At 42.8% G+C, this 12,493-nt stretch overlaps 1 protein-coding gene across 1 annotated transcript; it reads right to left on the bottom strand.

Moving 5' to 3' along the window:
* Window positions 1–709: 709 nt before the first annotated feature.
* Window positions 710–1,513, bottom strand: LOC124605254 (hapless 2-like). Its single transcript, XM_047136811.1, has one exon. The coding sequence runs from the start codon at window positions 1,511–1,513 to the stop codon at window positions 710–712; it is 804 nt and encodes a 267-aa protein (XP_046992767.1).
* Window positions 1,514–12,493: the final 10,980 nt, after the last annotated feature.

Below are 12,493 nucleotides of genomic sequence, written 5' to 3'. Positions count from 1 at the left end.
TGCCCATCGAAAATCGACCTCTATTCGGAAAATTTCAATGTCGATCTTATCGAGAATGTTTTACTGCCGAATTTAACTACTTCCGGATGTGAGTTCTCAACTTGTCGTATCACAAAAATAAAATAATTACAAAAATCTGAACCCCGTTTGGTGTTCTCGTTAGTCTTGCAGTCCCTTGTCGTGCATCCTGTTGTGAGTACTTTCGCTGTATGTAATATGTTCAGTAAACTACGGCTCTTCCGTGCTTCGGTACTATTCGAGTCTTCGTTTGCCCTCGTGGGCTGCCTCTGCTCTCATTCTATGACAAAAATACATAGTAATACAATCTCACTGTGCAAGCAATAAACTACGTACTTTTAACATTTTCATTTAAATTTACACACATTTCTCGCAAGAAATCGCGCAGGAAAGTTACGGAAGTGTGTCTACTGAGGATCGTAGTTGGGGACCCTTTGGAAACAAAACAAAAATTCTGAAGAAACTTGCCGCGCAATATCTACCGTAATCGGAGAGGCTAACACCACGAACTCCGGTGTACGGACTTGTTCCTCAGTCACAGATTTATGAGCGGTGTGCTTCGCAACTGTAAATAAATACGTCGGTAGGGTCCGTCACCACAAAAGTGGTGAACCGATCCAAAACTCGCGTTTAAACGATCAGATGGCGATATTACTCCGATTTGTGGGAACACGGCATCAACTCCGGTCCTTCAGTAGGTCTGACAGATCGGCGACGACGCCACATACACAGACGGCGGTCGGCAGGTGGGTGGGGGGCGGCGCCTACCTTTGGAGGTGAGGCTGAAGGAGCGCAGGCGGTACGACTCGTCGTCCTCGCCCTCGAGCGGCCCGCCCAGCGCGTCGGGCACGTCCAGGTAGGCGGCAGACTTGCGGGGCGGCGGCTGCTGCGCGTGGCCGTGAGCGTGGCCGTGGCCGTGGCCGTGGCCGTGAGCGTGGTGCACGGAGCGCCGGCTCGAGCCGCGCCTGCGGAAGCCGGGCGACGCCTCGGGGGTGGCGGCGGCGGGCAGCCCCAGCCCCGGCGCCGGGGGCGGCGTGCCCTCCGCCCCGTGTCCGGCGAGGCGCGGCTCGCTCACGCCGCCCCGCATGCCCTCGCCGCCGCCCCCGGCCGCCCCCGCGGCCGCTCGCCGCCGCACGGACTTGCCGCCGGTGAGGCGCGCGCTCTGCGACCGGGCTGCGGGCCGGCGCCGCCTCCCGGCCACCGGGGTCCCGCCGCCACCCCCACTGCCGCTGCCTCCGCCCCCGCCGGCGGCGGCCGCTGCGGCGGCGGCGGCCACGGCCTCCATGCTGGAGAAGCCGGGCGCGCAGATGGAGGCGGAGCGGCCCTTGGACATGGCCACGGTGAGCGCGCCGTCGTCCGTCGGCATCTCGCGGGTCGCGGGCGGCGGGCGGCGGGTCGCGCGCTGCGGCCGGACGCGCACTGCGCTGCCCGGGCCCGGCCGCTGCCCCCTCGGCGCGCCTCGGCCGCCCTCGGCTGCGCTCGGCCCGCGTCGCATTCGCCGTCGCCGTCGCCGGCCACGTGTCGGCGCCGCCGCAGTTGTCCCTTTAGGGCCCCACGCTAGGGGCGGCGGTTACCGCTCAAATAATCGGTTTTCGCTTATGTCGACCACACATTCCGGAACCGGCGAAGCGACTAACACACCAAGTGCTCGTCTAACAGAAAGGATCGACACGTAAGGACCCAAACCGACAACACGTGACACTGCACGAGACAACACAGCCACAAACGACACACCGGGCAGTCACAATCTTAAAACAAACGAAGCACCGACGCGAGCAGTGACACCACGTACTAAGACTCTAGTAGTAAGGTAACGGCTCTAGGCAGGACAAGGTGCAAAGTTCTTTTATTCAGAGGCTCCTCCTCCCCAAACACACATTGTATATTGTTTATACTATACAATACACAGGCAGCAATGTGTTATTCGTATTATTACGTCCAGCCAGAAGAATATTCTCTTCTGTGTAAAGCTGCAATCAAAATATTTTATGTGCCAAATGTATTTTCTGTGTAAACCGTGTATAAAATTAAAAACTCTTGTATTAAGTTATTTTAGGTATACTGCACTCAATTAGCAATGAACTACACTCCGTTTCGACTAATAAATTTACAACCATACGTCTATTCTTCAAATAAAGCTAAAATACATGAAGTCCTTCTGTCAAATGCTCAGTCAGTGAAGGCTGGTGTGGCCCAGCGGTTCTAGGCGCTTCAGTCTGGAACCGCGCGACTGCTACGGTCGCAGGTTCGAATCCTGCCTCGGGCATGGATGTGTGTGATGTCCTTAGCTTAGTTACATTTAAGTAGTTCTAAGTTCTAGGGGACTGGTGACCTTAGATTTTAAGTCCCATAGTGCGCAGAACCATCTGAAGCATTTTTTGCTCAGTCACTATATAATATGTATAACACCATGTGTGTATGTATCTAAGGTATCACACAGAATATACCGCAACTACCAACAATTAGACAAACAAATGTAGTATCCTTACATGCAGCACTCGAGGTAATATATCAATACGCACAAACACAACAAACCTCCATAAACACACACTGCTACAGATGAAACTATCTCGAGGCTCTACCTACATATTCTCACCTGAAATAGAAATAGGCTATTATCAACCAACAAGCTACTTAACTTATATTACAATCTAAATGTACCATATCACTTCCCTCTACATTTTGCAACTTATTTCTCACCACACTTATCGTATTGTATCTCTCTGGTACATTTTATGTTTGCACTGTACACTATAAATTATATTCTCCTCAACTAGTCAGATAAGAATTATACAGAACCACTTCAACAATCGTAAAGCATTAAATTCTCTGTAACCTTAGAGGTATTTTTTGTACATTATTTCCTTTATATGATATAAAATAGCCTTAACAGCTGCATACCAACCAGACTGTACCAATAAGATGTCTTTGCTATTACATTTCGAACATCAGATCCACCTGAAATTTCAAGGCTGTCTGTTATTCTGTACTGTTAATGAAATAAACAAAAAATAAAATATGGCTTTTTTCACGCCAGTTTAACCTGATCGTTAAGGCCAGTCAAAAAACCAGTTTCTAAAGTAACCGATTCTCGAATTTTTGTTCCTATTATCTCCTCTAATAAATGTAGAAATCGATAAAAATTGAAAATTTTTGACCCTCTCAGTTTCAAGATACATAGAATCAGACTATTAAATAAATGCACAAATAAAAGGAAACTTAGCCCATCCACCATTCGCTACTTTTGACGAAAAGCCATAAGTAGTTGATTACCACAAAAAATGACCAGTATGCTATTGATTCTAATTTCTCAAAACTCTACTCTTAAGGTAATTTGATTTAATTATCAAATGATTTTGGATTTAGCAATTGATTTAGTATTGGCGTAATTCGTGCCAGCAGCCGTGGCTATATGATTGATACAAGTGAATATTATTGGTTAAAACAGTTGTTTATATTATTAGGGTTAAAATATAAATTTGTAAGGTGAAATGTTAAAATTTATTTGTAGCTCTTTTTATGAATCTGTGAAATTTAAATAATAAACTAGGATTAGATACCCTATTATTTTAAATGTTAATTATATTTACCAGGGGACTATTAGTTAAGGTCTTTAAACCCAAAGAATTTGGCAGTATCTCATTCCATTCAGAGGAACCTACCCCGGATTGATAATACACGATTTACTCTACTTAATTTATTTGTTTATATATCTCCATTATCAGAGAATCTTTTTAGAGTTATAATTCTCAAGATGTATAATTATAAAATATTTCAGGTCAGGGTGTAGCTTATAGTTAAGAGGAAGTGGGTTACAAAGTTGCAATAGATTTTTGTTTATAACGGATTTGATGGTGAAATACTGTTAAAGAAGGTGGATTTGATAGTAATTTGATTTATTTAATTTAACTGATATTGGCTCTGAGGTGTGTACACAACGCCCATCGCTCTCATTATTGATTATTCTAATTTGATTGTTTTAAAGTAGCTTCAATTTAGATAAGTTGTAACATAGTAGATGTACTGGAAAGTGTGTCTAGGAAGAGGTTCAAGATATAACATATTAGTTAAGTGTTTCACTTATACTGAAAATTCTTCTGTGCAAATCAGGATATCTTGATTATTTATTTTATTATATTTATTTTTTGTTTATTTAATTATTTAATATAAATAATTTTGTTGGATTTTGTCTTAGTATATTTTATAGAATTGATTTTTTTAAATTATAGTGTATTGGTAATGTAAATGTTTTATGAAATATTATTTTAAATTTTTTAAAGTAGAATTTATTTATTGTACCTTTTGTATCAGGGTTTATCAAAATTTTAGTATTTATTTTACTTGTCTTGATTTGGATTGATTTACAAATAATTTATGGTTAATGTATCACAATTATTATTAAATTATTTATAGAAATGAGATGTTAATCGTTTCCTAAGATATCTAGTTTTTTAAGAAAAAGTTTAATTTTTTAAAGTAAGTTGTTGTTAATTAATTTTTTAAGTATAAATATTAACTTATTTATTCCTTAAGGGATAAGCTTTGAAGTTATTAACCTATAATTTGTTTTCAAAAATATAATAGAAAGCTTTAAACCAGCCATCTTTGAGATTACATTTTAGTTCATTATTTTATATTTTGATTTATAACTATTTTAGGTTGTTTATTAAGAATATTTATTTTATTTTAAAATCTTTGTAATAATGATAGAATTAGTACATTTATTTGTATAAAATTTTTACATTGTAAATTTATTATAAGGAACTAGGCAAAATTGATCTCCGCCTGTTTATCAAAAACATGTCTTCTTGAAAACATTTTGAGGTCTGGCCTGCTCACTGAGCGGATTTTTAAAGAGCCACGGTATTTTGACCGGGGATCATACCACAAGTTGGGCATTACGAATCGCCTGTCCTAAAGGTGAAAATGAGGTAGAAGAACCAAATTTTTCATGTTGATTTGTCCGTTTTCTAGGACCACAAGCAGATAAAGGCATATTACGTAGCAGATCAGCTACTTGCTGTTTTTATTGTATACTGTGAATAAATTGTTGACAAGTTTTTAATTTATTACTGTTACCATATTTCCTTTCTGTTTCATCATTTCATAGAAATGGCAGAGAAATCTTTATTTTTTTAAAACGAATGAAGCATTGTACTTCACTGCTAAGTCACTTCATGAAAATATATCCAGACTAGGATTGGTGCCTATCTACAATACAACAGATGTCCGACGACAATAGCGAGGAATTACTGCCCACATACACCACGTTGGGGGAAGGCTTTCACACCGACCGACGGGATAGCGCAGTGGTAGCCCCCTGGACTCGCATTCGGGAGGACAACGGTTCAAACCTGTGTCCAGCATCCTGATATAGGTTTTCTGTGATTTCCCTAAATCGCTTAAGGTCAATGCTGGGAAGATTTCTTCGAAAGGGTGTGTGTTCCATCTCTAATGACCTCGTCGTCGACGGGACGTTAAACAGTAATCTCCTCCTGCTTTTCACACACTGTTCACGCAGGATTCGGTGGCCGACGCACAGTGACCAGTTTTCGTCCAAAGCGTTGGGCGAGTTTATTCATCTGTTCAGAAGCGGAGGACAGTGTTTCCGACGTTTCACCCAGTCAGCAATGACAGACTGGACGAGCACATCTTTCTCAAACGATTTTACAGAAAGTGTTTGGTAAAAAAAAATATCATTTTTGGTTTATTTATAGTTTTATTTCTTTAGGTGTGTGTGTGTGTGTATGTGTGTGTGTGTGTGTGTGTGAGTGAGTGAGAGAGAGAGAGAGAGAGAGAGAGAGAGAGAGAGAGCTCCTAAGGGACCAAACTGCTGAGGTCATCGGTCCCTAGACTTATACACTATTTAAACTAACTAAAACTAACTTATGCTAACAACAACATGCATACACCCATGCCCGAGCGAGGACTCGAACCTCCGGCGGGAGGGGCCGCGCGATCCTTGAAACGGCGCCTCAAACCGCGCGGCCACTCCGAGCGGCTTTTGTTTTAGGTTCATGACAAAGTGCCCATAATTTCGTTAATGGCCACAGTTATTGTGATATTTACGTGAAATTAAGATACTACGCAAATTCGGAAAATTGTGAAATAAAAAAAGATAGGTCAGTATGATTTTACGTTTGCTGCATATTACATAATATGTTGTTGCGTATGAAATTTAGGTAACATATCGAATTTTTCTTTAGACTTGGGTAGAGGTATATATCTGTCACCAATCTTGAGAAAACTGATCTGATGTAGCACACTCATTTGCGATCGCACCAAGTCAACAATAAAGCCAGAGTGAAATATTCACAACATTCGTCATATTTCGTAAACGGTTTCGGATATCAAAATGAGATTTTGGCAAATGATAGTACACAAAGAGGAGAGTATTTTACCATTCACTGTTATGTAAGACTTCATTATCTGCCGTGTCATTCTAATAACTACAGACTCTTTCGGTGAAAGAATGTGATTTTTAAGGGCCATCAATAGCTCATAAAACAAGAAATGTTATGGGTTTTGGAACAACATATGTGAAAACGTTACACGGTATTTTGTACGGAGGATGTGATTTTTCATAACCTACTGACTGTACTTTTCCTCAGTTTCTCACTTAATATAGTCAGTAAACCACTGTTTCAGATTTCTCTCGCAATTGTGTCTGCACAACATGCTGCTGAGGTGAGACAGCGTAAACTCCATTACGTTTGGAAAAAAGCTAGTTTTAACACAGTAACAAGAGAAATGTGTAAGTTTTACTCAAAATTCGCCACTCGTGACGCTTCTCTGGAAGTTACAAATGGTTAACAAGGCAGCCGAAAATAAATCGCTGCATTTTCAGTGGAATTCATTTTAGGTGATAGCATAGCTCTTTGAATGGTCACCATGCAAGTGTGGGCGTGGAGGGGCCCCAGCACTCGACGCGTCCCCTGCGGCGCCCTGAGCCGCCCGCCGCCGCTGCCACTGCCGCTCTCCCCACTCTTCCCCAGACTAGCGGTGCGGCAGTTACCGCGCACTGCACAACACACGGCACCAGGGACATTATTGTCACAGTAATGCTGTACCAGTTCTGACGCCACGTGTTTGTTGCTTGTTCCTGACGACATTGTTCTTAAAATAGCACTGTTCGCTTTTCCCATTTTGTATAAAAATGAAATATTTCAAACCAATGGAAATTTCACGAATAAAAAATTACTCCTTTTTATAAAAAAAACGGTTATTTAAGAATGAAAATTTTTAGCACTGCTGCTATGACTAAATGACATTTCCATTTTTAGCCGGTTACTAACAATAGTGAAAAACACCTGTTATCACTGAGACCAAACAAATACTGAAAAATACCAGTTATTCAGAGCTAAAATACAGGTATCGGTTTAAAACCGGTCGGATTTTGCAACCACTACCTCACAGGCTGGAGACGAATCACCAGCGACGCTGCCAGTCAGCATTCGGTCGCTCTGTTTGACCCCTCCACCCGCCAGTCGTCTGCCGAGCTGTTCCATCCCGCAATTGCAATGCACTACTAAGTACGGACTACCCACTACACACGTCTCAACATACCGATGCGCTCTCTGCGGATTGACAGTGGTTAGCACACTGGACTCGCATTCGGGAGGACGACGGTTCAATCCCGCGTCCGGCCATCCTGATTTAGATTTCCGTGATTTCCCTACATCACTCCAGGCAATTGCCGGGATGGTTCCTTTGAAAGGACACAGCCGACTTCCTTCCCCATCCTTCCGTAATCCGATGAGGCCGATGACCTCGCCGTTTGGTCTCTTCCCCCCAAACAATCCAATCCAATCGCAGTGAGCATATGGGCACAGACTGTCGCTCTAGTGACCGACAGGAGTGCACCGAGGTGCGGATAAAGGCGTGTACTGGCAAGGACACCACGGGCGTTCCGCTCAGCTTCGACAGAGGCGCTGTGTGCGGTGTCGAGAGTCTTCCCGATCGACATAACGATCAAACAGTGTAGCAATTTCACTTAATAAAAGCAAGTCTTACGGCCCAGACTGCATACCAGTTAGGGTCCTTTCAGAGTATGCTGATGCGAGAGCTCCATACATAACTTCATACATACCGCTTGCTCGCAGAAAGATGCTTACTCACAGAGTGGAAAATTGCACACGTTGGTAGGTGGCAGCTTGAATGAATGTTAATTTTGCGCCTTACATGAAATTTTACACACCGTAACGAATAGATGAATATGTCACCTGACATACATCAGTGGTAGTGAGCAGATTTGCCTATCAAAACGTACAGTAGGTAATGCCAAAAGGGAAGACACTCGATTCGATGGTGTTAGCACACCGAACCCAAATCCTGCATGTCAATCAGCAAAAGATGAAAAAAAGCTGCTGGAAAAAAGGTTTTAGTTTGGGGGCAGACGCAAGTTCCGCCGTCACGGCCCACGTCCAACGGAACCCATCTGACAAGGATTGGTGACCCACGGCGAGAGGGACGACGAACGTGCTGGGCAATGCATTGATGGGAGCAGGTAGCGGCCCAGCGCTGCTTGTGGCGCAGAAACTCTTTAGAAAACTGCGTTTGGGAATTTCCAGGTGTATACAAACAGACCAGTGGCGCAGTTGATAACGTGAAAGGTCCGTGGTACGCTTGTGATGCACGTGTGCAACTTATAGGCGTCAGGAGCGGGCACCAAATGTCCGAATGGTTGAAATAAACTCGGAAGGAGAAAAAGGGGCGATGTTTCAATGCAGTTTAAAGGTAGGTCCTTTGCGATTGGCAGGGGTAGTTTTCACAGGATGAAAGGAATACTCCCATTGGTCTGCAAAAGCCGTGACATGAAGCACGAAAGACACAATACCTAAAACTTCGGGGACTCTCCTCTGAACCAGTGTCAAGTGTAAAACAGAGCGCCAGAAGAAGAATTTTGTGTGAACACTGCGTTCACTTTCGCTGACACTCAGCTACAAACTAGCTGAAGAGTCGTCGAGCTCCGATAGTGGAGACACGAAACAGCCACGTAGTTAATTGTTCTTGTGAGAACTGAGAGGGTGTTGAAGTATACACGCTGCTCCATCTATGCACGTGTATATCGCCATATTTTCCAGACTAGGGATAAATGCATGTTTTCTCGCCTAATGAGAAACACAGGACAGTTTCAGCTGATAAAATAAGTAAAGATTTTGATTAGCTTTTATAGGATTTTCAGAGGCCGAGAGCAGCCATGCAGTCGACAGCACATCACAGCTAAAGGTAAATGCTGCTCACAGAGGCGCAAACTTGTTGGTTCAGCAGCTTGCGTCCATTGTGAACTCGAGCAATCTTGAGTAATCTTTTGCTCATCTTGTCACACAAACTAACCATCCTCCGTAGACTTGATTGTCATCCTAAATAGCGCCGAACTTAGAACCGGACTCGGACGATTTGTCGTAATATTGCCCAACTGCACTGTCTAGAATTACGATAATCTTGTAGAGAACCTTCTTTTTAAATTTGATATTGTTGTGTTCAATGTTATTTCCGCTAAACAGGACGTAATGCATTATCTTGTCAACTCTCCTGAAATCTTCATATCACAATCTATGTAAACCCGTGTGCTTCTTCAACAATAATATACGAATGAAACAAATTTAGTACAGCTAAACACCGATGTTCTCTGTAATAGAATAAGAGTCCACTCCTAAACTCAAAAATTTATTCTAGTGACGCTAACGCACTCACTGCATGTTTTTGCTGATGTCTGACGAACGTGAAAAGGAGCGGAGTGTCAGAACGTGACACCAATGTTCAAGAAAGGCAACAGGAGTAATCCACTAAATTACAGGCCCATATCATTAATGTCGGTATGCAGCAGGATTTTATAACACAGAATTAATTACCCTGAAGACAACAGTCTATTGACAAGGAGTCAATACGGATTTAGAAAACATCGTTCTTGTGAAACACAACCAGCTCTTTACACACACGAGGTGATGAGTGCTATCAATAAGGAATTTCAAATTGATTCCGTATTTGTAGATTTCCAGAAGGCATTTGACACTGTACCTCACATGAAATGAAATGACCATATGGTATTTTTGGCCAGGAGGCCCCATTCGGGGAAGTTCGGCTGCGGAATGCAAGTGTTATTTCAGTCGACACCACATTAGGCGACTTGTGTGCACCTCAGAAGCAGCCTGTAATCAAACTGTATGGTTATGTAATGTCGTTTCAGTTGTGCGACTAGATTCCTGATTTCCTGTCAAGAGACATCACAGTTCATAGTAATTGACAGAAAGTCATCAGGTAAAACAGAAGTGAGTTCTGGGGTTTACCAAGTTAGTGTTATAGGCCCTCTGTTGTTCTTTATCTGTATCAACAATTTAAGAGGGAAACTGAGCAGCCATCAAAGGTCGTTTGCAGATACTGTCGTTTATTGTCTACGAAAGTCATCAGAAGATCAAAACAAATTGCAAAACGATTTAGAGAGGATATCCATATGGTGCGAAAATTGTCAGTTGACCTCGTATAATGAAAAGTGTGAGGTCATCCACATGAGTGCTAAAAAGAATCTGTTAAACGTACACTATATATCAATCAAATGTAAAGGCTGTAAATTCACTTTATACCTAGGGGGAAGGTGAACCAAAGACTGTGTTTTACTGGTAGAACACTTAGAAGATGCAACACATCGACTAAAGAGATTGCCTAAACTAAGCGAATTGCTCCTTTTTTGGTGTGCTGCTGTATGGTGTGGGATTCTTACCAGATAGGATTAAAGGAGTACATCGATTTCGTATAATCGAGAAATAGGGGAGAGTGTGTCACGGACGTGATACAAAATTTGATGTGGACATCAATTTTCTTCTCTGAATGAGAAAATATTTTGTTGATGCCAACTTACACAGGGAGAAATCACCATCATCATAAAATAAGGGAAATCAGAGCTCACACAGAAAGGCATAAGTGTTCATTAGTAGTTGGACAAACTATGTTTCAGGAGAATTTGTTAGTGTGGGTTGCCTACATTCAAGGGTAAACCTATTGTTCTCTTTTGATTGTCAGGTCCTTATCCTACTGTTCTGCTAGGAGGATTATGACCCTGTGGGGATAATTCATACTTTCGATTGACATGTTGTGAACCCCTGGGGATAATCCTTCCTTTTCATTGACAGGTCCTTAACCTATTGTTCCCTCACCCCTCTCTGTAGTCCTCCTCCCCCTCCACCTCCTCCTCCACTATCCGTCCCGGAAGGCACTTGCCAATACAAAGACACTTTTGATGCCTATTTAATAGACTAATTAATTAAATAGATCAAGTAATTAAATCCACCCTCTGGGAAACCTCCCAGCAAAGCCCCTCCCCTCCCTCACTTGGAAATTGGTGTGAAAAAGGCTTACACGATTGGCCATTCGGCTGGAAATAAATTGCAGTGGATGGCATATTTTTTAAGTAATTTAGATAATGTGTGGAATATTGTTTATGTAAAAATTTATGAGATACAAGACGATGTTTGTAATATAGTTTATTTATTTAGTTAAGGAATTTGTCAGGAAATTGAGTACACTTTATGGAATACCATCTATTTAAACACTTTGTGGGTGACAAGGCAGTAAGGAATATTTAAACAATTGTGGCACTTTTTTAATTCTGATTGCGCATAGAAACGCAGATTGGGCTTAGTTTATATTTGCTGCCGGAGTCAGGAATGTTAATGCTCTTATTTTTTATTTTCCTCACTTTTCAAAGCACACTGACCTCTAAACACAGATGGGAAAATCAGAACAATGACGTATCTAAAAGTTCATGACATATTTCGAAACCCACCGCCGGTTTCTGCAGATGGAAAAATTACGAGAATTTCAGCGGTAAACTTTTTTGTACAGATCGAGAAACATACATGCATATTCCACAGACAGTAAACCCTGCAAACAGTATCTACACATCATCAATAGAATGAAGTGCGGTATAGTAGCCGCCCGTTCGAGGCACACGCAAACATTATGCAAATCAACTAATGAAATTTCTGTCACAAATAGATGATAGCAGTAAATATATCGAAGGTCTTGTACGCAACGTCGTTTGAGAACACAGACACCCTCCTCCACCACAACGTTTCCACTAAGCGTATGTGGTGAAAAAAGAAATCCTGCCGTCCCACACAAAGTCGCTATCACGGAGCGCGCAGGCCGGCCGGGAGAGACGTACCGGCACCCCGCCCGTAACGAACGCAAGCGTGCCAGTGGTACAACGATCGGAAACGCGCTTGGAATTTTAAAAGTACTGTAGTTTTCCTATACTGGTTCTCTCCGCTACATTTGGAAGAATTAAGGAAGGTTCTGCTGCATGACAGAACAGAGACAACAGCAAATACCACTGCAAGACAGAGTCCGCTGCCGTGGCCAGATGTAGGAGATGGTTGAAACATCCGCACATACCGCGCACCCGCGCACTCACCTCCCAGGCGCCCACACGCTGCGCGCCAAGCAGTGCCGGCGCCGACTTTCAGGGAGCGGCTGC

Source organism: Schistocerca americana, chromosome 3 (genome assembly GCF_021461395.2).
Source record: "Schistocerca americana isolate TAMUIC-IGC-003095 chromosome 3, iqSchAmer2.1, whole genome shotgun sequence".
Lineage (NCBI taxonomy): Eukaryota > Metazoa > Arthropoda > Insecta > Orthoptera > Acrididae > Schistocerca > Schistocerca americana.
The sequence above is the reverse complement of the archived record's forward strand: the minus strand, read 5'-3'. Positions and strand labels throughout refer to the sequence as shown.